The sequence below is a fragment of the Lissotriton vulgaris genome, chromosome 5 (genome assembly GCF_964263255.1).
Source record: "Lissotriton vulgaris chromosome 5, aLisVul1.2, whole genome shotgun sequence".
NCBI lineage: Eukaryota > Metazoa > Chordata > Amphibia > Caudata > Salamandridae > Lissotriton > Lissotriton vulgaris.
In genome coordinates, this window is record NC_141693.1 from 108,769,525 (window position 1) to 108,795,981 (window position 26,457).

A 26,457-nucleotide genomic window follows, 5' to 3' on the forward strand; every position below is an offset into this window, starting at 1 on the left:
GGGGATGGGAGGCAGAAGTCCACCGAATTTTTGGCCAACTCCGTAGAGCTCCGGTAGAGTAACTCCGCCTTCTCTGCCCAGGCCTGCTTCTGATGCAGCACCAAACCTGGAATGCTGTGTAGGAACTGGATCATCGCCACTGAAAAGAAGATGCAACAATGGTATATGCCAATAAGTTTATTACACCATCAGCACGGAGAGTCTGCCAGCAATTGTCAGTCTCGGAATCCCCCATTACATTCTCCTCTTAAGAGCTTTTCCAGTCCTGGAGATAAGAGGATTGGAATGAGAACCCCCAACACCTTCTCTTGCTGCATAATTTACTCAACTCTGATGCATACATTGGCACTCTCCTGCAGCATAATTCTAGTGGCCCTGGGTAAGACCGGAAGTGGCATTGGGTTGGCTGCCAGACTACTGCGGCCAACCACTGCAAGTAGCCAAAGTCCACACCACACTTTGGCTTAGCACAGCCCCCTCCCTAACCACTTCGGGCCCCAGGAATTCCATCCCGAGGCCTCTTTTTAAGGGGAGGGGGAGCAAGATATTCCTCCCTGGACCACAAAAGGCCCTGGGGACCCCAATCCTTGGAGCATTTAAGGGCCCAGTAGTGGATCTAGAGACCACATACTCTGGGACCATTAACAACTATAGGGGAGGGGCGCACAACACCCATTATCGAGTCTTAAAAGGCTCTGGTGACATCATCCCCTGGGGCCCATTGCCATAATGAAGGGGAGGGGGCAGTGGCGGCTCTCGGAGGAGCGTCCCCACTGCCTGCGGAGCAGTGTGAAAAAAATGACAATAACAGTAGTTATTTCTGTTATTATCCTTAATTTTTTTCAATCAGGTTGGGCGGGACTGAGATTCCTGTGACATCCCAGAGGAGGAGTAGCTGCTGCACTACAAAGTGCGCATGACTGGTTGGCTGGCCCGCTTGGGCCGGCCAACCATACATGCGTACGTTGCATGTTCTCCACGAGGCTGCATCACACAGTCTGTTGGGGAACATGCCCAGCCTCCCATTCCCTGTGTGAGTGCCAAGCCACGACGCTTAGACCAATCACAAAGATGCATTGCAGCGTTGTGATTGGCTAAGAGGAGGGAGCTTGTGTGCTTCCCGGTTCCGGCGGAGAGACGATAAGGGACGACGGAGGAGATATAGCTTAGGACTCGAGATGCGGCAAGGAGGTAAGTGTTGTCTTTTCATTTTGTAATCCCCGCATGACCCTCCACCTGCCCCTCTATTTTTGTTCCATGCCAGCCGCTACTGGGGGGATGCGTGTCTGCAGTCGTGGCTGCTCCCGCAAAGCACTAGTGGAGCAGGGACAGGAGGAAGGAGGGGGATAAAAATAAATTGAAAAAGTCACTTACCTGCTGTAATGAGGACTTCGTGGAGAACATGCATAAGTGTGCATGAATATTTGGCCGGACAAACATTCAGGCACACTTAGGAGAGTGCCAGCACTCCTACCCCCTGTGCAGCCTAGCCCTGCCCCACAAAACTGCCCGAGCACAGAAAAAATAAATGATAAAATAACATCGCGTTTTTATCATTTTGTTTTTCCTTTTTTGCCATGCTGAAAGGCAGTGGGGTGATGCACCTCCACCTCAGTGGAGGAGCCTCCCCTGCATGTCTCCCCACCCCGAGCCTAATTAGGTCTGGGGACCTCATCCCCTAGGGCCAAATGCCATAAAAAAGGGGAGGATAGACATACAGCCCACCCTCAAGATCCTTAATAGACCCCAGGCCCCCATGCCCCAGGGACCATTTCCATAATGTTGGGGAGGGGAGCTACACCCCCCCTTTGCAGGCCTATTGTGGCGCCGGGCAACCCATCCTCTGGGGCCTCTCTTAATTATAGGTGGCTATCCTGGTGCCCACCCTGGACACTCATCAAGTAGCAAGTTGCGGCTTCAGGGGGAACCCCAGGACCCCGTGGCCCTAGCCGGCTTCCTGAATACTGTGAGAGCCATCGATGAGTCCGCCTGGCTTGACCAGATATTTCTGCAGGTTCTGGCTGGGCGGGAGCAATCTGTGTTTCCCTGTCCACATGAGTGCAGGCAGGGAAACAGAAGTCTACTGTCTCCCAGTTGGAGCATTTTTTTAATCTCCTGCCGAGTGGGAGCAGACTTACCTTTGTGCTCCTGCGGGCAGGGAAGGCTTGTTTGCTTGCACACAGTTGCAGATTTAAAAATGCTGCCACCAGGTGGGAGCAAACATATGTTTCCCTGCCCACACTAATGTGGGTAGGGAAAATACTGTGTCCCGGGGTTGGTCTCGACAGAACACAGTTTGGAAGACGGCTCCGGGTTATGGGGCCCCTATGGCCTTAAGATGTTCATGGAGAGGGGGTGCACAGGTTCTCCCTTTGAAGATTAGTACGGCCCCCTTCCTTTGAAGTTGAACTCAGCTTGAGTGGGGGATTCCCTGGGCCTTCTAAAGCTGGCGGGCAATATATATTCACAGAACAAAGTTTGTTTTAACTCGAGCCACTTGCGACGGCGGGCCGTGGCGGGTTATCCACAATTCCGTTGTGTATTTCTCCAAGCACAAACAACGGTCCACGGCACCAAAATGCTTTTCAACAGAGTTTATTTGATGGCAAACCCTCTACGCGTTTCGGAAACCATGTTACCTTGCTCACGAGTATAAATATATATACACACACACACACACACACAAACATGCATGGAGAAGCCAGGGTCTGATTTCACAGGAAAAACTTAGATATCTAATGGTAGAGCATCCGGTAACTCCAATATTATACCCGATCCTGAAGGTCCTCAAGAGCGCCGCCAATCCACCGGGCTGACGATTATTTTGGCAATAGGAGAGCTGTTCCTACCATCGTTCATTATGGATGCAGGAGATTTCCTACGCAGAATCTATGATGTAGCGTTGTATGACTCCGATGCTTTATGCTCTTTTTATGAGCATAATACACAACAATGGCAAAAGAGCATTAAGACACTTTCTTGGAACTCGACACCTATATCAGTATACTCAGATGCTGATTAGTATTGCAGAGTGGTGCCTAAAGAATAATCTTTTTTTGTTCCAACGACAGACATCCAAACAGATACAAGGGACTGCTATGGGTACCTGCTTTGCCCCAGCTATGCAAATTTGAATATGGGCTGATGGGAGGAGCAGGTACTAGCAGTTGACTATTCGAATGAATTGGCAGATAACATTGTACTGTGGACTAGATATATAGACGATCTCTTCATTCTTTGGAAGGGATCTCCTGAGTCGGCTAAAACATTTGCACAGCAATTAAATTCAAATGAGCTCAATCTTACGTTCACATATGACATTAGTAAACATGAGGTACATTTCCTCGATCTAGTTGTGTACGTAGAAAGGATTAGACTAAACAGTAGAATACACAGAAAACCTACTGCTGCCAATTCTATATTACATGCCAGAAGTTTTCATCGCACCAAAATTAAAATGAGCATCCCGTATGCAGAAAACATGCACACGCATAACTGTAGCCATGAGGAAACATTGAGGGAAGTTCAGAGTGATCTGCCAACTCATCTTACAAAGAGAGGCTATGCTAGAAATGTAAAAGACTCAACCAAAGAAAAAGTCAAATCACAGAAGAGAGCAGATTTGTTATTCTGCATGAACAAGAGGAAGAGACAAACATCTGACAACAGTCAGATTTGCTTGATTACGGGGTACTCAAACTATCACGCCAGATTACGCAACATCTTTTATAGGCACTGGCGTCTCATCAAAAGGGATCTGGTGATAGGGCATGACATACCCCTCATATTGTTCAGAAAGGCAAAATCCAATGTGAAATTAACTTGTGTAGAACCTACCCCAAACTACGAAGGGTTCAGAGTGGCTGAGACCTAGTAGGGGTTTCCAGGAAATGTTCCAGGTGTAAAGCCTGTAAACATGGTAGAAATATGAAAACAGTCTAATTACCCCTAAGAAAAACCCCTATGATTATTGGGGGGATGTTCAACTGCAAGACAGAATTTAGAGTGTATGTACTCAAGTGTTCATGTCCTAAACAATTTGTAGGCAGCACCATCCATATGATCCACGGCAGAATCCTGCAACACCTCGGGCCATAACAAAGAATGACAATACCTACCCCTTAGCTAGGCACATCCATGAACACCACCAGGGAACTGTTAAATATCTGGTGTATTATGTGATAGATGCCATTCCCAAAAACCTGAGGAGTGGTAACAGAGAGCAGCAATTGAGGAGGTTGGGATTACAGTATATCCTAACTATATCAGGCCTGAAACCTATGGTTTTTTCAGTGAATTTCAAAGGTTTTTTAAATGCTAATTCCTAACTATATCAGGCCTGAAACCTTTGTTTTTTTTTAGTGAATTTCGAAGGTTTTGTAAATGACAATTTTTAAATGTATTAATTGTTATATATTTTTTGATACTGATTTACTACATTTTTAAAACTATTTATTTTTAGATAATTTATCTTTTAATTTACATTGTAATTACATTATACATTACATTACAAAATATACTTTCTCAGAATTAATTACTATAGTTTAAATACTTTGCAAATAGGCAATACACTTTTAAGTACAGTAGTTACAGTTGTTACAATGGGCAACACAATTTCAAACACAATGCAACTTTGATCTCAATGTGTTTTTCTAGCTAAACGCAATTAGTTACTTTATGGATTACTTTTCTAACCACAGGATTGGATCCTAGATTCAGTCCTTGGATATCTCCTGTAAACAGTTGAGTAAAAGTGTTTTAGTTACAGTAGTGTTTTTAAGTAATATTATTGTATTTGACAGGATTAGACTGGGCTGAAAGATGCAGCACTGAGGTCTCTCCTGATAACAGGTGAGTAAATCGGAATTCGTAGTTCGGCTGATTTTAGAGGAATATTTGTACGTTTCAAAAATAGAAACTTAAAAACTTTGCTGGTGAAAACCACACAATAGATTCCTATGGAAGGAAATACAAGTTACTGGTAAGTACGCTTAGATTTACCTTTCAGGGTCTGAGACTGGGCTTAAAGATGTGGGACTGATGTCTCTCGTGATAACAGGTGAGTAAATCGGAATTCGTAGTTCCTCTGATTTTAGAGGAATATTGTGCTTAATAGTGAAGGAAGGGGGTGGGGCCTGAGGTGACATGTGTGTAAACAAGCCCTGTGGCGCGTTTTAGATTGGGAAATTAATTCCTCTTTAATCCTGAGGTCCCCTGTGAGCCAACTAGCCCACCAGGTACCTCCAGATTGCGCCAGGGAGCTGTGTTGCAGAGAGGTGTTCAGAGGGCACGCCCCCTTTTTACAACACTCTGCAACGCAGCTCTGTGGCACTTAATGGAGGTACCTGTTGGACTAGTTGGCCCCTAGGGGACCTCTGGATTGAAGAGGAATTAAATCCCCAACTTAAAATGCGCCAAAGGGCATGTTTGCACACATATCACCTCAAACCCCCCTTACTTTCACCACTGTGCAAATGCGCCCCGTAGCAGGTTCTAAGTTGGGGGATTAGGTCCCCTTGCATACTGGGGGTCCCTGGAGGCCAACTAGCCCACCAGGGACCTCCAGTATGCGCCGGGGGCTGCGTTGCAGAGAGGTGTAATGAGGCCCACCCCTTTATACACCTCTCTGCAACGCAGCCCCCCTGGCACGTTTGCAGAGGGTGAACTAATTCCCCTTGCATACTGGTGGTCCCTGGGGGCCAACTATCCCACCAGGAACCTCCAGTATACGCCAGGGGGCTGCGTTGCAGAGAGGTGTAATGAGGCCCCACCCCTTTTTAGACCTCCCTGCAAGGCAATCCCTTTGTGCGTTTGCAGAGGGGGAACTAATTCCCCTTGCATACTAGTGGACCCTGGGGGCCAACTAGCCCAGCAGGAACCTCCAGTATGCGCCAGGGGGTTGCATTGCAGAGAGGTGTTCTGAGGCCACGCCCCTTTTTACACCTCTCTGCAACGCAACCCCTTGGCACGTTTACAGAGGGGGACTAATTACCCTTGCATATTGGTGGTCCCTGCGGGCCAACTAGCCCACCAAGAACCTCTAGTATGCGCCAGGGGGCTGCGTTGCAGAGAGGTGTAATAAGGCCCGCCCCTTTTTACACCTCTCTTCAAGGCAGCCCCCTGGCGCATTTGCAGAGGGGGAACTAATTCCTCTTGCGTACTGGTGAACCCTGGGGGTCAACTAGCCCAGCAGGAACCTCCAGTATGCACCAGGGAGCTGCATTGCTAAGAGGTGTAATTAGGCTACGCCCCTTTTTACAACACTCTGCAAAGAAGCTCCGTGGCGCTTACTGGAGGTATCTGGTGAGCTAGTTGGCCCCCAAGGACCCCCAGTAATCAAGGGAAATTACTTCCCCGTCTGCAAACGCACCTGGTGGCGCGTTTGCAGAGTGGTGCAGGGAGGGGGCTGCGCTTGAGGTGAGGGATTGCACCACTCTGCAAACGCGCCCCCTGGCGCGTTTGTAGAGGGGGAACTAATTCCCCTTGAAAACTGGGGGTCCCTGGAGGCCAACTAGCCCACCAGGAACCTCAAGTATGCGCCAGGGGGCTGCCTTGCAGAGAGGTGTAAAAAGGGGTGAGGCCTCTTTACACGTCTCTGCAAGGTAGCCCCCTGGCGCGTTAGCAGAGGGGGAATTAATTCCTCTTGAATACTGGGGGTCCCTGGGGGCCAACTAGCCCACCAGGAACCTTCAGTATGCGCCTGGGGGCTGCGTTGCAGAGAGGTGTAAAAAGGGGCATGGGGGAGATTTTGCAGAGTGGTGCCTTAATTTTTTTGGGGGGATCGGCAGTGTATGAGTACCATACGCGAATCCCGTGATTTAAAAAAAAATCTACCCTGACCCCTATTCTTCGTTTTCACCTTTGTTTCCCTGATTTCTGTGATTCGGTTCTACCGAGGCACAAGATGGCTGCCAACACTTCCTGGTTCGGAGTGTTGACAGACAGTTGACAGCCAATCAGCATGCAGCTCGTAATTTTACGAGTAAAGTACTTCGTCTCTAGATATTACTATGAATTTACTTTTAATTTTCTCAGGAAATACTGAACGGATTTACGCCATTTAACAAAAAGCCCAATCTGTGCACCGAACTCTACCTTTTTGCCAAATTTGGTGTAATTCCATTCAGCCGTTCGGGCTGTAGCCATGGCTAAAGGTCCCTATGGAAAATTGCATGGGGAAAACATGTTTTGGGACCCCCCTCTTTTCTCAGCCCCCACTTGACGAATCACCCCCAAATGTTCAGGGAAGGAGCGGAGCGGAACAGGCCATTTTCTTGGAAGATTTCGCTAAGTTTCGTCCACCGACGCCAAAGTTATTCCAAATAGAATGTTGTGGATTTCCTATGGAAATGAGATCCTATATATATATATATATATATATATATATATATATATATATATATATATACACACAGCACCACGTTCTTGAAATTTCCCTGGATCCCAAAGATGGACACTGTGACACGAGAGGAGCGCCTCATCCAGCATGCAGTGAGAGGTGCATGCTGGGATCTGTAGTCTGCCGACGCGGCTACAGTATTCTGTGAGACTCTAATCCTGCCCCCAGGGACAACCACCAATGGTAGAACAAGTGGGTATTTATTAGCTGTGTACTGGCGCGAAGCTGTGATGTTGGCAGGCATTTGAGAAAGTCACTTATGACGAAACGCGTCATGCCGAAGCTGTTTGAGGAATAAATCACCTACCTGGCTCCCCGCTGTGTCCCTCCGATTCTTCCTTCGGCTTGAATCCTGTGTGGCATAATTTGCGCGCCGGCCCGAGACGCGCTGGAGGGTCCCGCCTCATGAAGTGGAAAGAGTGAACAAGGGCACTTTGTGGCAGTTACTTTTCCAGGGTACTGGAGCACTCTAACCCACCCCACCCGCATCTGAACAGTGCCGCTGCAGTTGCAGTCTGTGAACTTTCACGGAGGAACCAAGGGCCACTGTTTCTGAGGTTTCAGACCTGCCCACATGTGGACAATTGCGGTTGAGGCGTCCTGGGGACCCAGCGGGTGATTTCGACTCTGCAACGCAGCTGGCCAGAACACAGCACCACGTTCTTGAAATTTCCCTGGATCCCAAAGATGGACACTGTGACGCGAGAGGAGCGCCTCATCCAGCATGCAGTGAGAGGTGCATGCTGGGATCTGTAGTCTGCCGACGCGGCTACAGTATTATGTGAGACTCTAATCCTGCCCCCAGGGACAACCACCAATGGTAGAACAAGTGGGTGTTTATTAGCTGTGTACTGGCGCGAAGCTGTGATGTTGGCAGGCATTTGAGAAAGTCACTTATGACGAAACGCGTCATGCCGAAGCTGTTTGAGGAATAAATCACCTACCTGGCTCCCCGCTGTGTCCCTCCGATTCTTCCTTCGGCTTGAATCCTGTGTGGCATATATATATATATATATATATATATGTATATATATATATATATATATATAATAGTTAGGACCTTGCTTCTATTCAAAAAGCATTTTTCCTCAGATTTGGCATTGTTTGATAAATCTTCACAATTGTTTCAAAATTAATTGGGCAGTCAGGTCAGCTGCTGTGTTTCGTCAAGCAGGGGCAGAGAAAAAGGGAGGTCCCAAAACATGTTTTCTGCATGTTAATTTCTTTTTTTAAGTTCAATTGGTGTTTATTGCTTGCGAAGTAGACTGGATGAGATTACACCCATTTTCAGTTTGACATTTTTCATTTACACAAAAAAAGTTGCCATGGTGAACTTGCAGTAAACAGAGCCCCAGGATGCGGCGCAAAAGTTTACAAAAATAAGCTTCCCCTTTTACAATAAAAAGGGTGAACCTGGGGATTTAGCACCAGATGAGCTCATTCTCTAAAAGTGTGCTTTTACCTCTCGCATATTTAGTAGAAAGTTTAGTATTACAAAAAACCCTGAATAAATAAAAAACGTGAAAATGGAACGGGTTGTGGCAAACCTTGCACTTCTCTTTGCGCCGGGTGGGTAGGTGTCACATTATTTCATTCATGCCTTCCCCTGCCCAGTTCACGCAAATGAGCCTCTCCGCGGGTCTCGTCAGCTGTTGATTCCCTTTGAGTTTCTTCACTCAGATTATAAAGCAGTTTTGTTTCTTCCTCACTTTTAGAATTTCGGTTCGGATGTTAGCTTTGCATTTCAAATCTTTGGTGGTTCATTTCCTGGTGTCATCATGATTTTAATTTTTCCTTTCAAATTTGCTGGATGTTTCATTCCTCTGTTTAATTTCCCTTTAATTCCAGTTGAATTTACGACACCTGGATGGATGGTGGAGGTGTCCTGGGGAGCAGGATCTCACTCAGCCTTGCTCTCCCCGCTGGCCACCACTGCAGCAGCAGGGCTCTCTCCGCTGGTGTTGATTCAGCCACCTTGCCCTCTTGGCCATCTTGGGGTTGAGTGTTCTGCGGGTTGGGGCAGCGCCGATAGTTGTAGGGGCACCTGTTGTACCCACAGCGGGTTTGGGGCTGTTGCTGCTGGTCAAGGACTGCAATGTTCTCACCCTGGTTCTCCTTGTTGTCACCTTCGCCTGCCACTGGCGGTGGTCTTGGGCGCGGGGGTCCTCTGCGGTACCATGGCTTGTAGTTGGGCTGGCGTCCTGGCTGCGGGTTCTGGTTTGGCTCTACTTCGCCACTGTCTTCCTTCATCTCAACTTTTCCACCCTGTGCGCCGGAGTGCTGGCCGGGGCCGTGCGGGCGGCGTTTGAAGCCGCGCTGCACGTAATAGGGCGGGAAGCGCCACTGCCTGAACGGCGGTTGTTGTAGTAGCCTCATCGGTAACGGTGCCTGTAGGCAGCGTAGCGACTTCCCTGGACAGGGACGCCCTTCGGGCCAGTTACATTGGCGGCCTCGGCTCCCTTCTCTGCGGCGACTACATCGAACTCCACGGTCTCGCCATCTTCTATGCTGCGAAGGTACTTCGAGGGATTGTTCTTCATAATTGCGGTCTGGTGTACAAAGACGTCTTTCTTTGTGTCATTTCGGTTGATAAATCTGTAGCCGTTAGTCACATTAAACCATTTGACAGTGCCCAGGACTTTGGTTGTGAGCACTTTCTTGTCCAGGGCGGTGGTGGCAGAGGATCCACGAGCCCTCCAGATCCTGTGCCTGCAATCTGATTGACTGCCACCAGTTCTACCCAGGAAATGTTGGCAGCCATCTTGTGACTCGGTTGAACAGTCACAAGGAAAAGAGTAAAAGAAATATGGAAAATTAGGATAAGGGGGCAGGGTATAAACACCCTGACCCGTCAGCCTGCTCAGGGGGTCCCAAAAGGACCCCCAGGTCCAAAAAAAAGAATTTTTCGTTTTACATTTTTGGCGGGAGTCACGTAGGGTCCGCGAATCCCGCCTAATTTGTTTGTTTTTTAAACAAAGCGCAGTTTCCCGCGCTTCGTTTAATTAGGTCTCTGGGTGGGCAAGGTTCTGCAAGCAATTATATAAATAGATGTGGGGGCCCAAGGGGGCCCCTGCAGCCACAGGGACCGCCACCTCCCCGGGGTATGTTTATTAAAGGTGGGGGCCACATGGGCGCCCTGCAGCCACAGGGACCGCCACCTCCCCGGGGTATGTTTATTAAAGGTGGGGGCCACATGGGCGCCCTGCAGTCCCAAGGACTGCCACCTCCTCCATTAAAAAAATGCGTGGGGGGGCTCCTGCCATTTGGCGTTGCAGACCGCGCAATGTAATTTGTTTTATTGATTAATTATTTACTTAACTCTGTTCAGCCATATGCCCGAGTTTAATACCCCCCCACCCTACCCTTCCCCCGCACAACCTCACTGCTCCGCAGCACTTGCGCGAGGAGCTGCCACTGAATTGCACCAGGATAGAGCCTCATCTTGGAAGCCCATACAGTGTCCAAACATTTGCAGTGGTCTTCAATGATGTACATTGTCAAAGGGTACTGATAAATCTTGCAAGATTAGCAAGCATGATTCCCCTTCCCCAGAGTGATGAATATACTGTGCAGTATTTTCAGAGTTGCAGTTGGTAAACTCCTGATTGACAGTTTCCCATGACGTGTTCTTTAGTGATTGTGATGTTTCATTGGTTTCGGAAATTGTTTTCCTGGTTGAGGGGGGCAAAACTTTACTCAAGCCGCAACCACAATCTCTTTCAGGGTGAAACACAAGCGAACGCCAAAGTAACCTACGCTTAACCTTCTTGTAGCTTGGCACAAAAGCAGTCATGCTTAACTTAAAGGCAATGTTTAAATTATTTATGCAGCACTTCAAACAGTAATAAAGTGAAAACATCACACAAGAAAAATCCCACACCAGTTTAGAAAAATTTAGTAAAATGTAATATAATATTTGAGACCAAAGCAAAAAGAATCCAATCGATAAAACCGCAAATATGCAATTTTAAAGATCTAAGTGAAAACAATGTCTAGAAGCACAAAGTGCCAGCTGTGATTACAAGGACCAAGTTAGGCCCACTGAACAAAGTGCCTTGAATTTTGCTTGCGAAGCGTTGCAGTAACCTGCTTTGGAGAAGCGTCATGCAGAAATGGATCTGAGGAGCTGCAAAGCTGTGATTGAGAATGCCGTCAACAATGGGCTTGTGATGTGAAGTCCTGAAATGAGGATGCACTGCACACAGCGGTTCTGGAGAAGCTGCAGGACTGTGAAGCGAAGACCTGCAACTTCAGCAATAATGCTATTGATAAAGAGCTTGCCATGCGAAGGCCTGTATCGAGGATGCAGCACGCAGTGATGAGACTGCATGCTGTAATGCGAGGTTCTGCATTAGGGATGCTGCCGCAGTTCCAAAGCTGCTGTGAGGAGATGCATCGTGCTGCGTTGGTTCTGCTCACAGGACCACAGCTGTGCTGGCAGAGCACCTTCAGGCCCACTTGGGGGCAAGACTTATAGCACGTAGAGTCCAGCTGCTGGGTTCAGAATGGTTGGAACCTTTTCTGCCATGAAGGCCAGCCAACTGGCCCGTGGAGTCACTCTCGAGGTCTGGGGTTCAAGATGCAGCTCCAGCCCTTTCACTGTCAGCAAGGCAGCAGAGCAGCTATCCTTCTTGCACAGCAGCACAGCAGTCTTTCTGAGTCTTCCACAGGTCCAGAGGTGTGCTGGAGAGTTTGGTCTGAGTGTTCATTATTTATAACTGGTGCCAGCTTTGAGGTAGGAGAAGGTGTTAGTGATATCCATCCCCAGAGGTGTTGTGGATTTCCTGCCTCCCTGGCTTGCTCCAACTTGTCTGGGGGCACAAAAGACTAGTGTCAAACCCTTTCTGAGTGTGACCAGACACAGCCTTTGTGGTGTGCAAGTGTGGCAGGTGATAGCACCCCCCGCCGCATCGTCAGAGATGGCCTTTCTTGCTAACACCTATTGCCCTTTATCTCATTGTCTGGAAGCAATGCACAATGACCAAGAACTACAACACTGAGTCATGTGACCCAGGATACAGGCTGCTGACACCAAATATTTGTGACAAGAAAATTTCAACTTTCTAAATGTTTTACAGCCAAAAATGCTTGATACCAACCAACAAACTACACACACAGGTATACTGAGCTCTCTGTTTAATAATAGTGATCATCAAACAAACCTTTACATTTTATTTTTGTCATTCTAATGTTTGTCATGTACAAAAGATTATTTCAAAAAAATGACATACACCCAACCACCTACTTCATCCTTGCTGGTTTGTTCAACTTTCTAAAAGTGACTTTTTCAGAATTGTGACTTAAGTCGACCTTTACCATTAAAGAAGACTTTACATTACAATTCTTTAGACACCATATTCGAAATTCATACCTACAAAGGTATCACTTATCAAATGTAGTAAGTTAACCCAGTGTTATCCTATGAGAGCGGTAGACCTTGCAGTAGTGAAAACCTTATTAAAGATTTTAAAAGTACATGTCTAACTTTTTAAGCTTTGTGCTCCCTGTCCTCTGGACTGTCCAGGGCCTACCCAAGGGATGATCTATCTGCATTAAAAAAAGAAGGCGTTGGCCTGCCAAAAGATTACTTTTGCCGGGTCGAGATGGTAGTCTAAAACTGCACTCACAGGCTGCAATGGCAGGCCTGACACATGTTTAAAGGGCTCCTTAAGTGGATGGCACAATTAATGTTGCAGGCCCACTGGTGCAAAAACAACAAATGATGGACAGAATGCTGACCAATGAAAACATTCACCCCCAGTCACAAAGATCTGGGTTTAATCCATTGTTTTTTTGCTCACCACGCCACCCCAATTTGGACACAGCCATATGGAAATCAGTCTTAACCCTGCTCTTCATGAAAACAGTCCAGACCGAACTGCCAAGTCAGGTGCTCCCTGGACCGGCAACAAGTATCCTGGCGCTGGTTTTGGAGTATCTCCCCTCATCAGCCAGGCTAGCTTGAATCCAGTGGCTTAGTGAGCAAGTGGCCCACATCTGGGCATACCGTTCCCACTTAGGGCAACAAAAGCAAAAAGAACACATGATGGACTGAATGCTGAACAATGCAAACATTTATCCCCAGTCACAAAGATCTGTGTTTAACCCATTGTTTTGCTCACCATGCCACCTCAGTTTGAACCACGCCATACGCAAAACAGCCTTGACCCTCCACTCCTGGGAAAAGTCCAGCTGAAACTGCCAAGTCAGGTCCTCCCTGGACTGCAAACGAGCATCCTGGGACCAGTTTCGGGGTATCACCCCTGCAATGGCAGGTCTGATACATATTTAAAGAACTACCTAAGTGGGTGGCACAATTAGTGCTGCAGGGCCACTAGTCGCATTTAATTTACGGCCCCTGTGTACCTGCAGTACAACTTTACTGGGGACTTATGAGTAAATTATATGTGCCAATTGGGTGTAAGCCAGTTCTATCATGTTTAAAGAGAGAGCACAAGCACTGTAGCACTGGTTAGCATTGGTAAAGTGTGCAGAGCCATAAAAGCCCCCCTAAAAAGCGGATCAAGGAAACAGGATTGTGAGGGTAAAATGTTTGGGGTTGACCCTGCTGAAAGAGCCAAGTCCAACAGTTGGTTACAGTTTTTATAAGGCTTTCCCGAGCCTTGGTAGATTTCCTTTCACACTGTAATTTAATGCTTGGATATGGTCTCGTTCTCGTTTAGGCTGCATGCAGGTGATTTTAGCTGAGGATATGGCAAGTTTTTATTCTTTTCTTACTTTACTTGGCTTAGTTAGTGACTGGGCTCTTAAAATATTTCCATTCATTTCATGCTTCCCTAAATTTGATTCTTGCTTTGACTATGAATTCCAAAAAACAAGGTTGTTTAGTTCTAGTTCGAGAAATTATGAGTTTTTCAAAGCAATATCATTGGCAGCAGCTATTATGATTTTCACATATTCCCAGGTAGGGACCTTGATGCTCCTGTTTTGGTTGAAATGTTCAAGCGTGGGAGAGAGAGACTCTTGAAGGGCAGCATGGGTAAGCTTTCTCAGCGGGCAGGCGAGTCTTTTGGATTTTCCAGGTTTGCTTGAATTGTGATGGAGTTCATGAAAATTTGAAAAAGATTAGGCCGGTGGTAAGATCAGTCAACATCAAAAGGGAAAAAGGAGCAGACAGTATCAGAGTCACCAACTACGAAGCATAGTACTTTGCATTAATAGTCGGTGGGTTGCATCACCAATTGCCTCAAGTTGTGTAATGAATTTAGCCCACACGTATCAAGCTTTTTTCAGGTCGTAAATGGTATGTGACCAAAAAAAAGCATTTCGGTATGCAATCAAACCCAAACTTCGATTCAGTAGCGTGCTACTGAATTCCAATTTTGGTTAGCGACCAAATATCGGTTTAATATTTAGAAGGAGTGTTCCTTCCAAATATCGAATCGGAACGGTATGTATCAATGTATTGTGACTACCATAGTGTAGTGGTAATGCATTTGTGAATGGTCCCCTCAGTACCCTTTTCCATTTGTGAATGTAAAAAAGTTTGTTTAAAAGAAGGCAGTGGTGCACAGGACCACTGAGTCTTCTTAAACAAACAAAGAATTACAAAAAAAGGCACTTTTAATTTTAAACACATCCCATTTTCCTTTAAGGAAAATTGGTTGCATTTTTGAAAAAAAGGCTGCTTTATTTCAAATTCATGGTGGTCTGCTGACCTGTGATGGTATTGAATCCTAACGGATCGCAATATTCATTAAAGGTAGGTCAATATGCGACTCAGTGGGATTTGCTACATGAAACTTTATGAGCTTTTCATACATTAGGAATAGTGATTTCCTAATTGCAATTGCAGAAAATCCCAGTTAGGTAAATATTGATACATCTGGCCAAACTATTTTTCAGAGTTACAAAATGTTTGTTGTTCACATCACTGTTGAGACCGCCTAGAAATTTGATATTTGAAGACAGCATGCCATGCAGCTGTTCGTCAATTTTCAATGAATTTGCAGTTGTTCTTCTGGTGGATGGTAGATTTTGTGTGTATATCATTTAACAATGCATTCCTTCACAGATGCTGAGCCATCTGTATCCCAGCGGCAGTATGCTTCCTTTGAAGAAAAGTTCTTCCAGACGTGTGAAAAAGAACTTACTAAAGTCAATAATTTTTATGCAGGTTAGTGTATGTGTTACCTATTCCTTGTAAAATATTCTGGTCTGGATGGGACCTAAAATTGGCAGATGTGATCACAAGGGGGCCTATTCACACAGGTAAACTTGCACAAGAGTAGGTCTGCATGTGTAATGTTATTGGACTCTTTTTTGCAACTTTACTACTTTTGGCTAGTCATCATTTACAAGTGCAAATTTACTCCAAAGTGTAGACTTACTAAATTTATGAGTGTAAAGTTACAACAAAGAAGGAGCAGTAGTAGGTTCAGGGCCACACATACCAATCCACTGCTACACCTTCGCATAGCAAATAATAGAGGCAGAGACTTAAAAATGAAACCCATAAGAAATAATTAAATCACCTTTTTACACACACAGACACACACACGCACAAGCACACAAACACACACCACATATATATGTATGCATATAAAATGTATTTATTGTAAAACATATTATATATAATTTAAAAATAAATATTGTTTTATGATAAAATAGTTTAATAACCTTTTTAATTCAAAATTAAATGTAAATGTAATTTGTTAAAAACTATTTAAATTAATTTTGTGTATAACGTGTAATCTTTAGAATCTGATATATGAATGTATTTTTTAACTTTAGATGAGATTTTTAAATGATTGTTTAAAATGTAAATGTAATAGAGATAAACTAATTTAAAGAATTGAAAAATGCATTTAGAGTTAATAGTTCCGTTTTTATTTTGCTCTCCATTTAAAAGAAATACATACAATCAATTTACATTAACATTTAACATAAATACTAAAATATTTCAAGTTTTAAAAACTTTTTCAATTTTCTATACACTTTACCGTAAAGATATATGTGCTCCTTTGGCAGAAGTACATCAACTTTGACATGATAAAAGTAAATGTTTAAAACATTTATGAATACTGTCACAAAAAATGTTTTTTTTCTCAAAAGAAAATGCATTTCCATGCTCACAATCAGAGAAGCAGTAAATAGAAGCTGTTAATAAACCATCTCCTCACTCTACACATCACATTTAATTAATAGATCTTGCAAGTTTCATGCTAGTGAAATCAATCTTGAAGATAAACAAAATAATTACAAGGCTGATATCTTATTGTAACGCTTATTTCTCGGAAGCCTCTCAATGAATGTATATTGCTGAAATCAGACAAAAAGTTCATACGAAATAGCAGGGAAAATAGGGAAATATTTGGGTTTCAGGTGGGGTGTTCCTGATTTCACAGTAATTCACAATTTCTGGGGCAACCCTCATCCATGTATGTGTGCTTGCGTCCATTGTTGCATTGACTAATTCAGATTAATTCTTCAACTATTTCTTATCAATCCATCCGTCCTCTAGGCATCTTCCCGCCCATTTATCCATTGAGACATTAATCCATTTACCCCTTCAGACTTACCCCCACTGAATCCACAATGATACTCCAGACACACCACATCCATCCTTTCAGCTATCTGTGAATCGTCTTGAAATGTATGCTTCCTCTTAGAGCTTGTGTACCTCTCACCATTGTTGTTTCATTTACTTACATCTTTTAGTAGAGGTTGATGGATCAGTTCTCCATCAAAATCATGGCAGATGTCTGGTTCCTCATGTCATAAGTACTTTATAGTCAATGGCACGCTATGCCTGATGGGATATTCACCAAATTGTTCACAGGTCCCCTGTGCTCCAAACCCTAAAGAAGCCATACATGTGTTGCTGCCGCAAGCATGGCCCTGAAGCGCTAGTACATCACCACTGAAGCCATGCTGATGCAGCATTGTGCTGATGAGGATAGTGTTGAGTGGTGCATCCTTTTTGAGGGTGGGCATGCTGTGAGGAGGGTGCAGGGGGTTCAGCTCTATTGCTGAGGGAGAGAAGAAGGATTTCAAGAGCTCACTCAATCACTGGTTTGTGCATTTCCTTCACATGTAAAGAAAAGCTGGCTGAAGCTCAGCGGCGGCTGACAACTCTTGAGACAGAGCTGGAACTGGTCTCCGAAGCTCCCCAGGAAGATCCCAGCGGCCTCGGCAAGCAGAAGAGACTGCTGCGCAGACGCTCCAGCCATCGAGCCCAACACAAAACCATGTGCGACTTGAAGCTGGCCTTCAGTGAGCTATACCTCAGTCTGGTGCTGCTGCAGAACTACCAGGTGAGGAGGGGTGTGAGTCCTGAGAGGACTGACAGACCAAAGGCTGTACAGGGTATGCTGGGCTAGTCTTCCTCCTCTTCCTCCTTCTCCTCCATGGTCTGTTCACTCTATAACTCAAACAATGTCCCTATATTAACTCCCAGAAAAACTTACATTTCTCTGTTCCAAGATGTTTCTGTGGAAACAGGGGAAGGAGAACTGTGTATTGATGCCGGTCTGCCCAAGATCTCCCGCGGAAGCTCCTTAGCTCTAACAATCCATATTTCTTCACTCCCATTTCCAATAGAAGGTACCCGTTGTATAAATCTTTATAATTCTTGGCCAGTTTTTGAAGAAGCTAAAGTTGAGGGTCAGGAATCCTGCTCAGATAGTATTAATCACTCTTTCCTACCATCTCTAAGAAATGTGCTGCCCTTCTTCAAGGGAGGACTGCAGAGATCCACTCTGTACCGTGACACCCAGGTGGGAGGATTTAGTGAATCAGTGGTCAGTGAGGGGAAGAAACAAAATGTGGTGATAGTAGTAAAGTAAGCATGCGGATAAGCATGCAACATTTTAAAAACGACTACAAAACAGATTAGAAGGCAGAAGCCATATTTAATCCACAACACCGTGTGCTAATAGAAACACTAAAAATCATAGCACATTATTGGGAAAGTAATCACAACACCAACATTTAACTACGCTAACGCCCTATATCTGGGAACCCCACTTACTACCGCCCAAAAATTGCAGATAGTGCAGAATTGCGCAGCACTGCTGCTTAAGAATACTTCTAAACGCCTCTCAGCTTGCATCGCTTCATTGGCTCCATTTTTAAGAGAGAATCCAGTTCAAGGCCTTGTGTATTACACATAAAGCACTCTCAGGCAAGGGCCCGCCTATCATTGGGTCTATTATTGAACCCTATCGTTCTAATAGGTCTTTACAGTCAGATAATAAACAACTGGCGGTAGTCCCAAAAATAAGAAAATCACAAAGAGGAGGACGTCGCATCGTAGACAATGCCACTAAATTGTGGAATCTCTTGCCCCTCTGTATCCGCCTTGAACCAAACTACCTGACCTTTCATAAGCAGTTCAAAAGCTACTTGCTTCCCTATCACTGCCCGTAGTTCAAGCTGCACTGATATTAGCACTGGGATGCCCCCGGGTATCCTTGCACTTTAGAAATGCCTTTCATTCATTCATTGGTTCAACTCAATATGTCAATTGCAGTGTAAAAAGAATCAGTAGCTGAGCACCTTGTTTCCTTCTGCACCAATACCCCAATGCTGCATCAAACAGTGTTCATAGTATCCTGAGGGAGGTTGTTGTGAAATTATTAGTCCTACTCAATTACCCTTCCATTCCAATCAGATTCTTCATTTGATTAAATTAAATTCTTCCACTACTTAGTTACAATCTCACCAAATTACTATATGTACAGCCAACACGTGTTTCGAGGATTCTCCTCTTTATTAAGGCTGTAGTTAGACCTAAAAGATGAGAGAAACTCTTATAGGTCTTGTGTAATCACCTATCATCTAAATAAACCGAAGATAAACAAGAAGACAAAGAGAGCAACACTTTTCACGATCATCTCATACACTGAGTCTATTTTGTGGTCCTAAAACCTTTGAAAATGCACCAAACCAGTAGGTAGGGACTCTACTAACAAGAAACGTGGACTCTTTCATTGATTTATAATTTAATTTAATCTAATGATGTTATATGCAATTTGGGATACAGATTTAAAAAAACAGGTAACTAATTGGATTGTGCAATTCTGGAACTACACACCTGCGAGTCCACATGTTTCTTGTAAGAATTCTTACTCTATATTTTGATATATTTTTTTATTTCATGGGTTATCATACTCATGATATTAATTGTTTTAATCAAATGACATTCTATATAATTCGACATTGTGGGAACAAGATATAAGTGCATCTTGAAAATTAGGAATTGTATCATTGTGATGCTACGTATTTCTGACCCTGACATGATTCCATACCACTTATTCTCCCCCACACTTAAAAACTGAGGTGTAGGCAGGGAATATTGAATCCGAAATATCGACGGGTCTCAGTATCGTGACCAAAATATCAAATATCAAAGGAAAGTTTCCATACATTTTCTGTACCTAACTCTACATTAACACACCTGGGTGATATAAATACATCTTCAAGGTACGTAAATATGAAGCTAGGATTAGTAAATCATTACCTCCCTGTGTGCACTTACCAGTTCGATGTTTTGTCCCTCGATATTGTGGTCATCATATTTGAGCCATCGATATCTTTAATTCGATATTCTCTACTAAAATCAAATCTGAGATTATGCTCTCTCCTGTTCCTTCTGAATTAAAAACTGTTTTAATTGACAAGAGGTGAAAGAAACGAGAATACATTTAGGCACAGGAAAGATGGCTTGAGATATTACCATAAAAGATATAGATTTAAGAAAAACAAAAATTTAAATTTGCAAATAATCTGCAGAAAATGAGAACAAAAACCAAAGCAAACGAGAATGAGGTCCTGGAGTAATGCGAGTGGTGACAATGATTTGACTGAAGCTCATTAAAATCATTTAGCAGCAGGGATATGCAAAAAAGAAGCTAAGGGAATGTATGTTTTTTTAACACCTTAACATAAAAAAACTGAATTGCTTTCCAAGACAGTAATCCAACACTGCAATATTATGAAATATACCTAGATATTTTAACAAGATATGTAACAGCAGTTGAAAAACACATCTCGTTGTAGCTAAGGTTACTGCATAGGATGCACATATAGTGAGACGAGTGGAATAAGTGATAGGAGGGCACTTATCCAGAATAGATGCCTCAGCAGATTAAAGCATCTATTGCAAAAGTTGTTTTTGCGGCTGAAGGTCATCAGCCTGAATCTTGGCAGGACTGGCACAAACCTTTATCATTATGAGGTTGGTAAAGTCAGTAGGATTGACGTCAAAAATAGGCAAGTCTGCTCCAAAACTAGTGATTTCTGGTACAGTAAAAGAAGTAATAATTATAATATTAATAATAATATTACTACTAATAATAATAATACTTTTCAAGTTGACAAGCATATGAAATTATAGGGTAAAAAAGATAGGAGTGAGGTGCATGCCTAAATCTTCACCTGAGACAACCATTTCAGATAAATGCCTAATGAAAAGGTTGTGCAGATGCAAACGTTCTTGACATTTAGGGTCAGATTCATCAAACAAAAATCCGCTCGCAAAGGGCCAGATCCTGAGAATCTGGCCCTTTGCGAGCGGTATTTTTGCATTTGGGATGCTTAATCCAAAATGCAAAAATCACAATTTTAGAAATCGCTAAATTGCGATTATTTGCATTTAAGGAATCTCAATTTGAGATTCCTTAAATGCAATGCAAGAAAGTTTTTAAAATAGCGAATTCGCTAATAGGGCACGCAAATGACCATGAAGTACAACTTCATGGTAATTTGCAAAAACTTTGAAAAATGCACTAAAGTGCATTTTACAAAGTTTCATGTTGCTCACACACATGCCCTAAGGCACGGGTCTTCAAACTGTGGGGCGCGACCCCCAGGGGGACCATGGAGTGATGCCAAGGGGGTCGCGCCTTCACAGTCACACTTCTGCAGAGGCCCAAGGGCTTCAGCCCCCCTCCTCCCTCGTGTGTCTCTCAGCCCGGCTGCTGCTGCAGTGAAACTCGAGCAACTGGGGGCTCGGCTGGGCAGTGTCTGGAGTCATCTCCTGCACGCTGAGTTTTTCACAGGTCTTTAAAGACCATTTGCATATTTACATGTCTTTGTAAACTTGTTACAGAGGCGTAGTTTTTTTTCCTGGTTCCAGTACCCCCTGGGCCCCCACTCTGCCTGTTCCTCACATTTGTATTTTACAATTACCGTTGTACTGTGAGAATGCATTTAATGAAAAGGGATTTAAAGTAGGATTGCCAAAAGAAAAATGCCTGCCTGTTTTGTTTAAAGAGCCTGGAAAGACCTCCTCTTGACACTAAATAGACTTTTAAACACAAAAGTATGTATGCATTCCTTATGTGACTTTTCTGTCTTTTTTCTCTTCATCAGTCATGGATCATTGAGGCAGCCCTAGAACACAATTAAAAGTGCTTTCTATTTATATTTGCTGTTCAAAGTATGCACAGATAAATGCTGAAAATACAGTTTTAGGTGACTGCTTATTTTTGTACCGACTGTGCCATCAAAATAATCTGCTGGCAACCCTAACCATAGGACTGTAAGTTTGTTGCAGGATAAGCACATTATTTATTTCCTCCACCCTCGATCCCCGATTAATGCCGCAATAGTTTAACTTAGATTTTAAACCCTACACCGCCGTCAATAACATGAGTTACTTCAAGTGTCTGGAATGCGCCCTGCATTCAGACAGCTCGCTACTTATTCTCGCCCTTCACTTTCACACTCACCCTGCACTCACAGTGATCACTCTGCACTCACAATGCACTTACGCTGTTCACCCTATACCTCACCCCGCAGTCACACGAGTACACTACTCATCCTGCACTCATGTGACACTTCACTCACCTGTCCCCCTCAATGCTCAATATGCAACTCACTCAAATAAGCCCATCAGTAATCATACATTCATTCGTCCCATTCTGAACTTGCATTCGCACCCAAATTCATAAATTCATACGCCACCTCACTCACCCTGCACATTCCTCTTACCCAACTCTCGTACTGTTGCATCACTCACCGTGCACTCACATGGGCACTCTTGTCACCCACACAGTGTGCAGAGGGTTAATCTGCCTGCTACAAAGAATGTGTACTATGCAGATCACAGAACTGAGTGCGAGTAAACTATGAGTAGCGCTATAAAAAAATGAAATGTTTGTAAGAAAGGTGCTATAGAGAGATGAGGTGCATTGTTGGTGAGTGGCAGCGAAGGAATTCATGGAGAAGGAGGAAACGGGGGTGGGGCACCAAAAAAGACAGTTGCACAGTGTGCGACCAGTGTTAGGATCAGCCCTGGCTGGGAGTGTTAGTCCCCTCCAAATGTCTGGTCTAGTGACTCCCCTGCTTCTGGCTATTATTATTATTTACATTTGTAGTGTGCTACGCTTACCAAAAGATGTCCTGGGGCTAATAACTATCTGCTGCCTGTAGGCAAATGAGAAACACACAGAAGGAGAACCAGCCAAATGGGGTAACCTACAGAGCATAGAGAAAGGTTTTTATATCTTCATAAAGGATAATAGATTCTTGGTGGAGCGAAGCAAAGGAGGGTGTAAGTTCCATAACTGCGCGGCCTGCACCAAAACAGCGAGACAGACAACTCATGCCTTCTTGAATTAGGAAACAATAAGCAGAGTGGCACAGGCCGAGAGGAGCATACGGGTCTGACACGTATGCTTGGTGAAGAGAGATGAGAGGATGAGAGAGGACAGCAAGGGAGTGAGAGAATTCGATTGAGGAGGTCAGGGATGAGGAGAAATGTGAATTGCTGAAGAGAAGTGTGGACACACAAGAAGTGAGTGTGAGCCAAAGGTGAGGGCTTCTGCTAGAACAAAGGGGAGATGTGAAAGTTGAATGGGGGGACTGGAGAGGTGTAAGATATAAATAGACAAAAATTTGAATGGAGAGACGAGGTGAACGAGAAGTGCTGAGGGGCACGGGAGATGACGGGACCAGAGAGGCCATGAGATAAATGCGAGAGACTGTTAGAGATGAGGGCAGTGAAAAGAGAGAATGGCAAAAGGTGAAGTGAGAGAGTTCAGAAGTTGTAAAAAGGGGTGAAAGAAAATGGCCTGCAAAGTGACAGAGGGATCCGGGGTTAGGAGAGGAGAGAGGGATGGAAGGGAGGGGGTGAGAGGAAAGCTGCATGGGTAAACTGCTCGACTCTGCACAAAACCGCTAGGTTTTTAAGGGACCCCGGCTTCTCCTGGCCAGGGCCAGGTGAGCTTCTAATGTGGCAGCACATATTCCTGCGGAGTGGAAGGCCCTTCTCAAAGGTTGACTAGAAATCTTTCTGATGGTAATTGCTGTATTTTGGTTATAAACGGGTACTGATGGGGTGAAATCTTTCCTCAGTGTTACTGTGGGTAGAAAATGTCAAAATATTGAAGCAATGCTATCCCAAAAAACACAGTATCACATAACATCACTTACATTTCTTCCCACACAATTTAGTCAAGCCTGTCGCGTAATTTGGTCCTCACCTGCCTCATAATTCTAGTAGCCCTGCCTACAGGTTTAGACATTTTTGTCAGGAGGGGGTCCTTACACCTCAACATGTTGACAGGGGGGTCTCGGCATCCAAAAGTTTGAAGACCTCTGCCCTAAGGGCATGTGTGTGTGCAACATATGTGCACATATCAATTTCAGTGGTGCAACAGGGTGTCCCTTGGACACCCCTGCACCCTTGAAATCGCAATCTCAATTTGCGAATCGCTAATTGCGAATCGCAAATTGAGATTGTCTTCACATTCATTCCTATGGGCCCCTAGGCCCATAGGAATGAATGGGGAGGTATTCCTTAATTGCGACTTGCAATTTGCGAGTCGCAAATAAGGAATTCTAAGAAATCACTATTTTTTAAGTGATTTCTTGATGCATTCCATTTTGCAATTCCTTAATAGAGTATCGGAATTTTTCGCTATTAATGAATCGCAAATTGGGTTGTTGATGCATCTGGGGGTAGATGTGTACATTAAACCTGTGAACACTCTGATTGGGACCAACATAGAAATATTGAAATGATTCCCTCCTTATATTGTAAACATTGAGAGCTCTAAGTCTGTCGTCTTATAAATCCAGATTTTTCTGTTGTATGTATAATGAAAATTGTCTTCGAAAATATCGTCTTACATAAATATTGTGCCCTTATTATCGGTTACAAAGATTTCATCCTACTGGGTGTAGATGTTCTATTATTATCTCCAATGGGGCGACATTTTTAATTAACAATAGTCAGGACACAGTATTTCTAGCCAATAATGTTCTGGTACCATATTTTGTAAGTGTAGGTTTGTATATAGTCCCCTATTTAGTTTGGTTTATCGCCAGTTGTAAAGCCAAGTTATACTGCATTAACTGGTTTTATACCTATACATACTTGGTTTCCTAAAACACATCAATTATGCTTTCTCTTAGAATCTGAACTCCATGGGATTTCACAAAATAACCAAGAAGCACGACAAGCTGTTTGGGACGTACCGTGGATCTGAGTGGACAATGGTGCATGTGGACACCTCACCTTTCCATACAAGCAAGAAGAATGACCAGCTCATCCGCGACGTGGAGGTGAGGCAGCTTGGATGCAGTGTAGGGGAGGATGCTGGGGGATTCATGCCTAGGACACCTACATGGTAATGGACTATTCAAAAAAGTTGGTCACTTTTCCATTACTATATAATTTGCAATCAGCAATGCACAATAACCCCTTCCATGCTCATGACGAGCTCAGCTCGCCATGAGGCACAGTTGAGCAGTGCTGATGACGAGCTGAGCTCGTCATGACACCAGCAAAATGGCAATTTCCAGCACAGGGGAAAAATAACCACAGCAGCGATGTGGCTAAAGAGAAGGCTCTCATACAAGCTGTCAAAAGATGTTTCAGTCAATTTGTTAAGGTCTTTTGGTCTAGACCAGTTGTTGACTCACTTGATCTTGCTGGTTAAAAATTCCATTTAAATTACATTGCCCACAATTACAAACCTTAGTATTTATCCAGCAAATGTATTTGTTTTTAGGAAGACTATTGATAAGGTCCTATAGTTCCTTGTGTCAAAGCATCTTGAAGTGATACACAAAGTATTTGAAAAGAATGAAATGGAAAACATGCGGATTAACCATGAAATAATGGCATTTCCTAGAAGAACGATTAGTTCTACCATGGCATGATCCAGTGAGTGAGATAATGCAGTTAATCTTGGAAAATACCCTGGAGACTTCTAATTCCAATGTTATCACAAAACAGGGTGTAGGAATGTAGTAAATAGTTCCAGGTCACTTCAACTAACTAGTAAACCCCTATTGGGAAGGAACAAGGGGAGAAACCACTACCAGAGGAAGATGAGTTTAAACAAACATGAAGTGACTGTGTTTAAGGATTTTCAATGTTATTGGCAAAAAATGATTTGTGACTCCTTAAGGGAGGCTGGGCCACCTGTGCACCAGTTTGGTGGGGGTCCTGGCGATCCCTGGTAAATGACCGCCCACAATATATTTTCAGATTCCTGTGTGGATTTCACTGCCTGCAGATCTTCAGCCGGTGAGGAGGATGCTTTGTCAGCAGAGCAGTAGGCTGAGCAGGTGCCATGTTTTTTGGCCATGCTCAACATACTCTCTTACTTCACTCAAACAAATTTCAAAGCAAGAGATGCCTTTAGTTAAACAAAAAAAGGGATGGCCCTGACGCACCGGGAGGTTTGCCTGCCTGGGACCGCCATACCTCTCAAGTTCGACCCAGACAAGGATAGTCAGTAATTAGTGACAGTCACATGACCCGCTATATGTCTGGCTGACCGACACTGTGACCTTGCGACACAGTGGCAGATGCACTATCTTATCAAATTTGCCACTTCCGGAGCCTATTGGCACTCCATCAACAGAAACTCTGCTGTTCTCTCTCCTTAAAATTGGGTGGGTAAACCACAAGGTTGGTAGACTGATCATCAGCCGTTTTTGGCAGACGCCCCACATCCACCAACCTGTAAAAGATGCTCTAGAAGTGAAAGGTCTCCCAGCCCTTCCTTCATTGGTCACTACCTTCTTCCAGGTCAAGCAAGTCCTCGCATACCTCTGTGCATTACACACCCAGGTCT

General features: G+C 44.2%; 1 protein-coding gene and 1 pseudogene across 1 annotated transcript in view; one reads left to right on the top strand and one right to left on the bottom strand.

The window, feature by feature from the left end:
* Window positions 1-9,187: 9,187 nt before the first annotated feature.
* On the bottom strand, window positions 9,188-14,185 carry LOC147710314 (Y-box-binding protein 3 pseudogene; annotated as a pseudogene).
* Window positions 14,186-14,395: 210 nt separating this feature from the next.
* Window positions 14,396-26,457, top strand: part of LOC147710315 (solute carrier family 53 member 1-like) — a 255,214-nt gene continuing 243,152 nt past the window's right edge. The window contains exons 1-4 of the mRNA XM_086919346.1: window positions 14,396-14,399; window positions 15,435-15,536; window positions 17,462-17,676; window positions 24,785-24,934. Coding sequence (XP_086775472.1) covers window positions 14,396-14,399; window positions 15,435-15,536; window positions 17,462-17,676; window positions 24,785-24,934 — 471 coding nt within the window. The remainder of the gene's footprint in view (window positions 14,400-15,434; window positions 15,537-17,461; window positions 17,677-24,784; window positions 24,935-26,457) is intronic.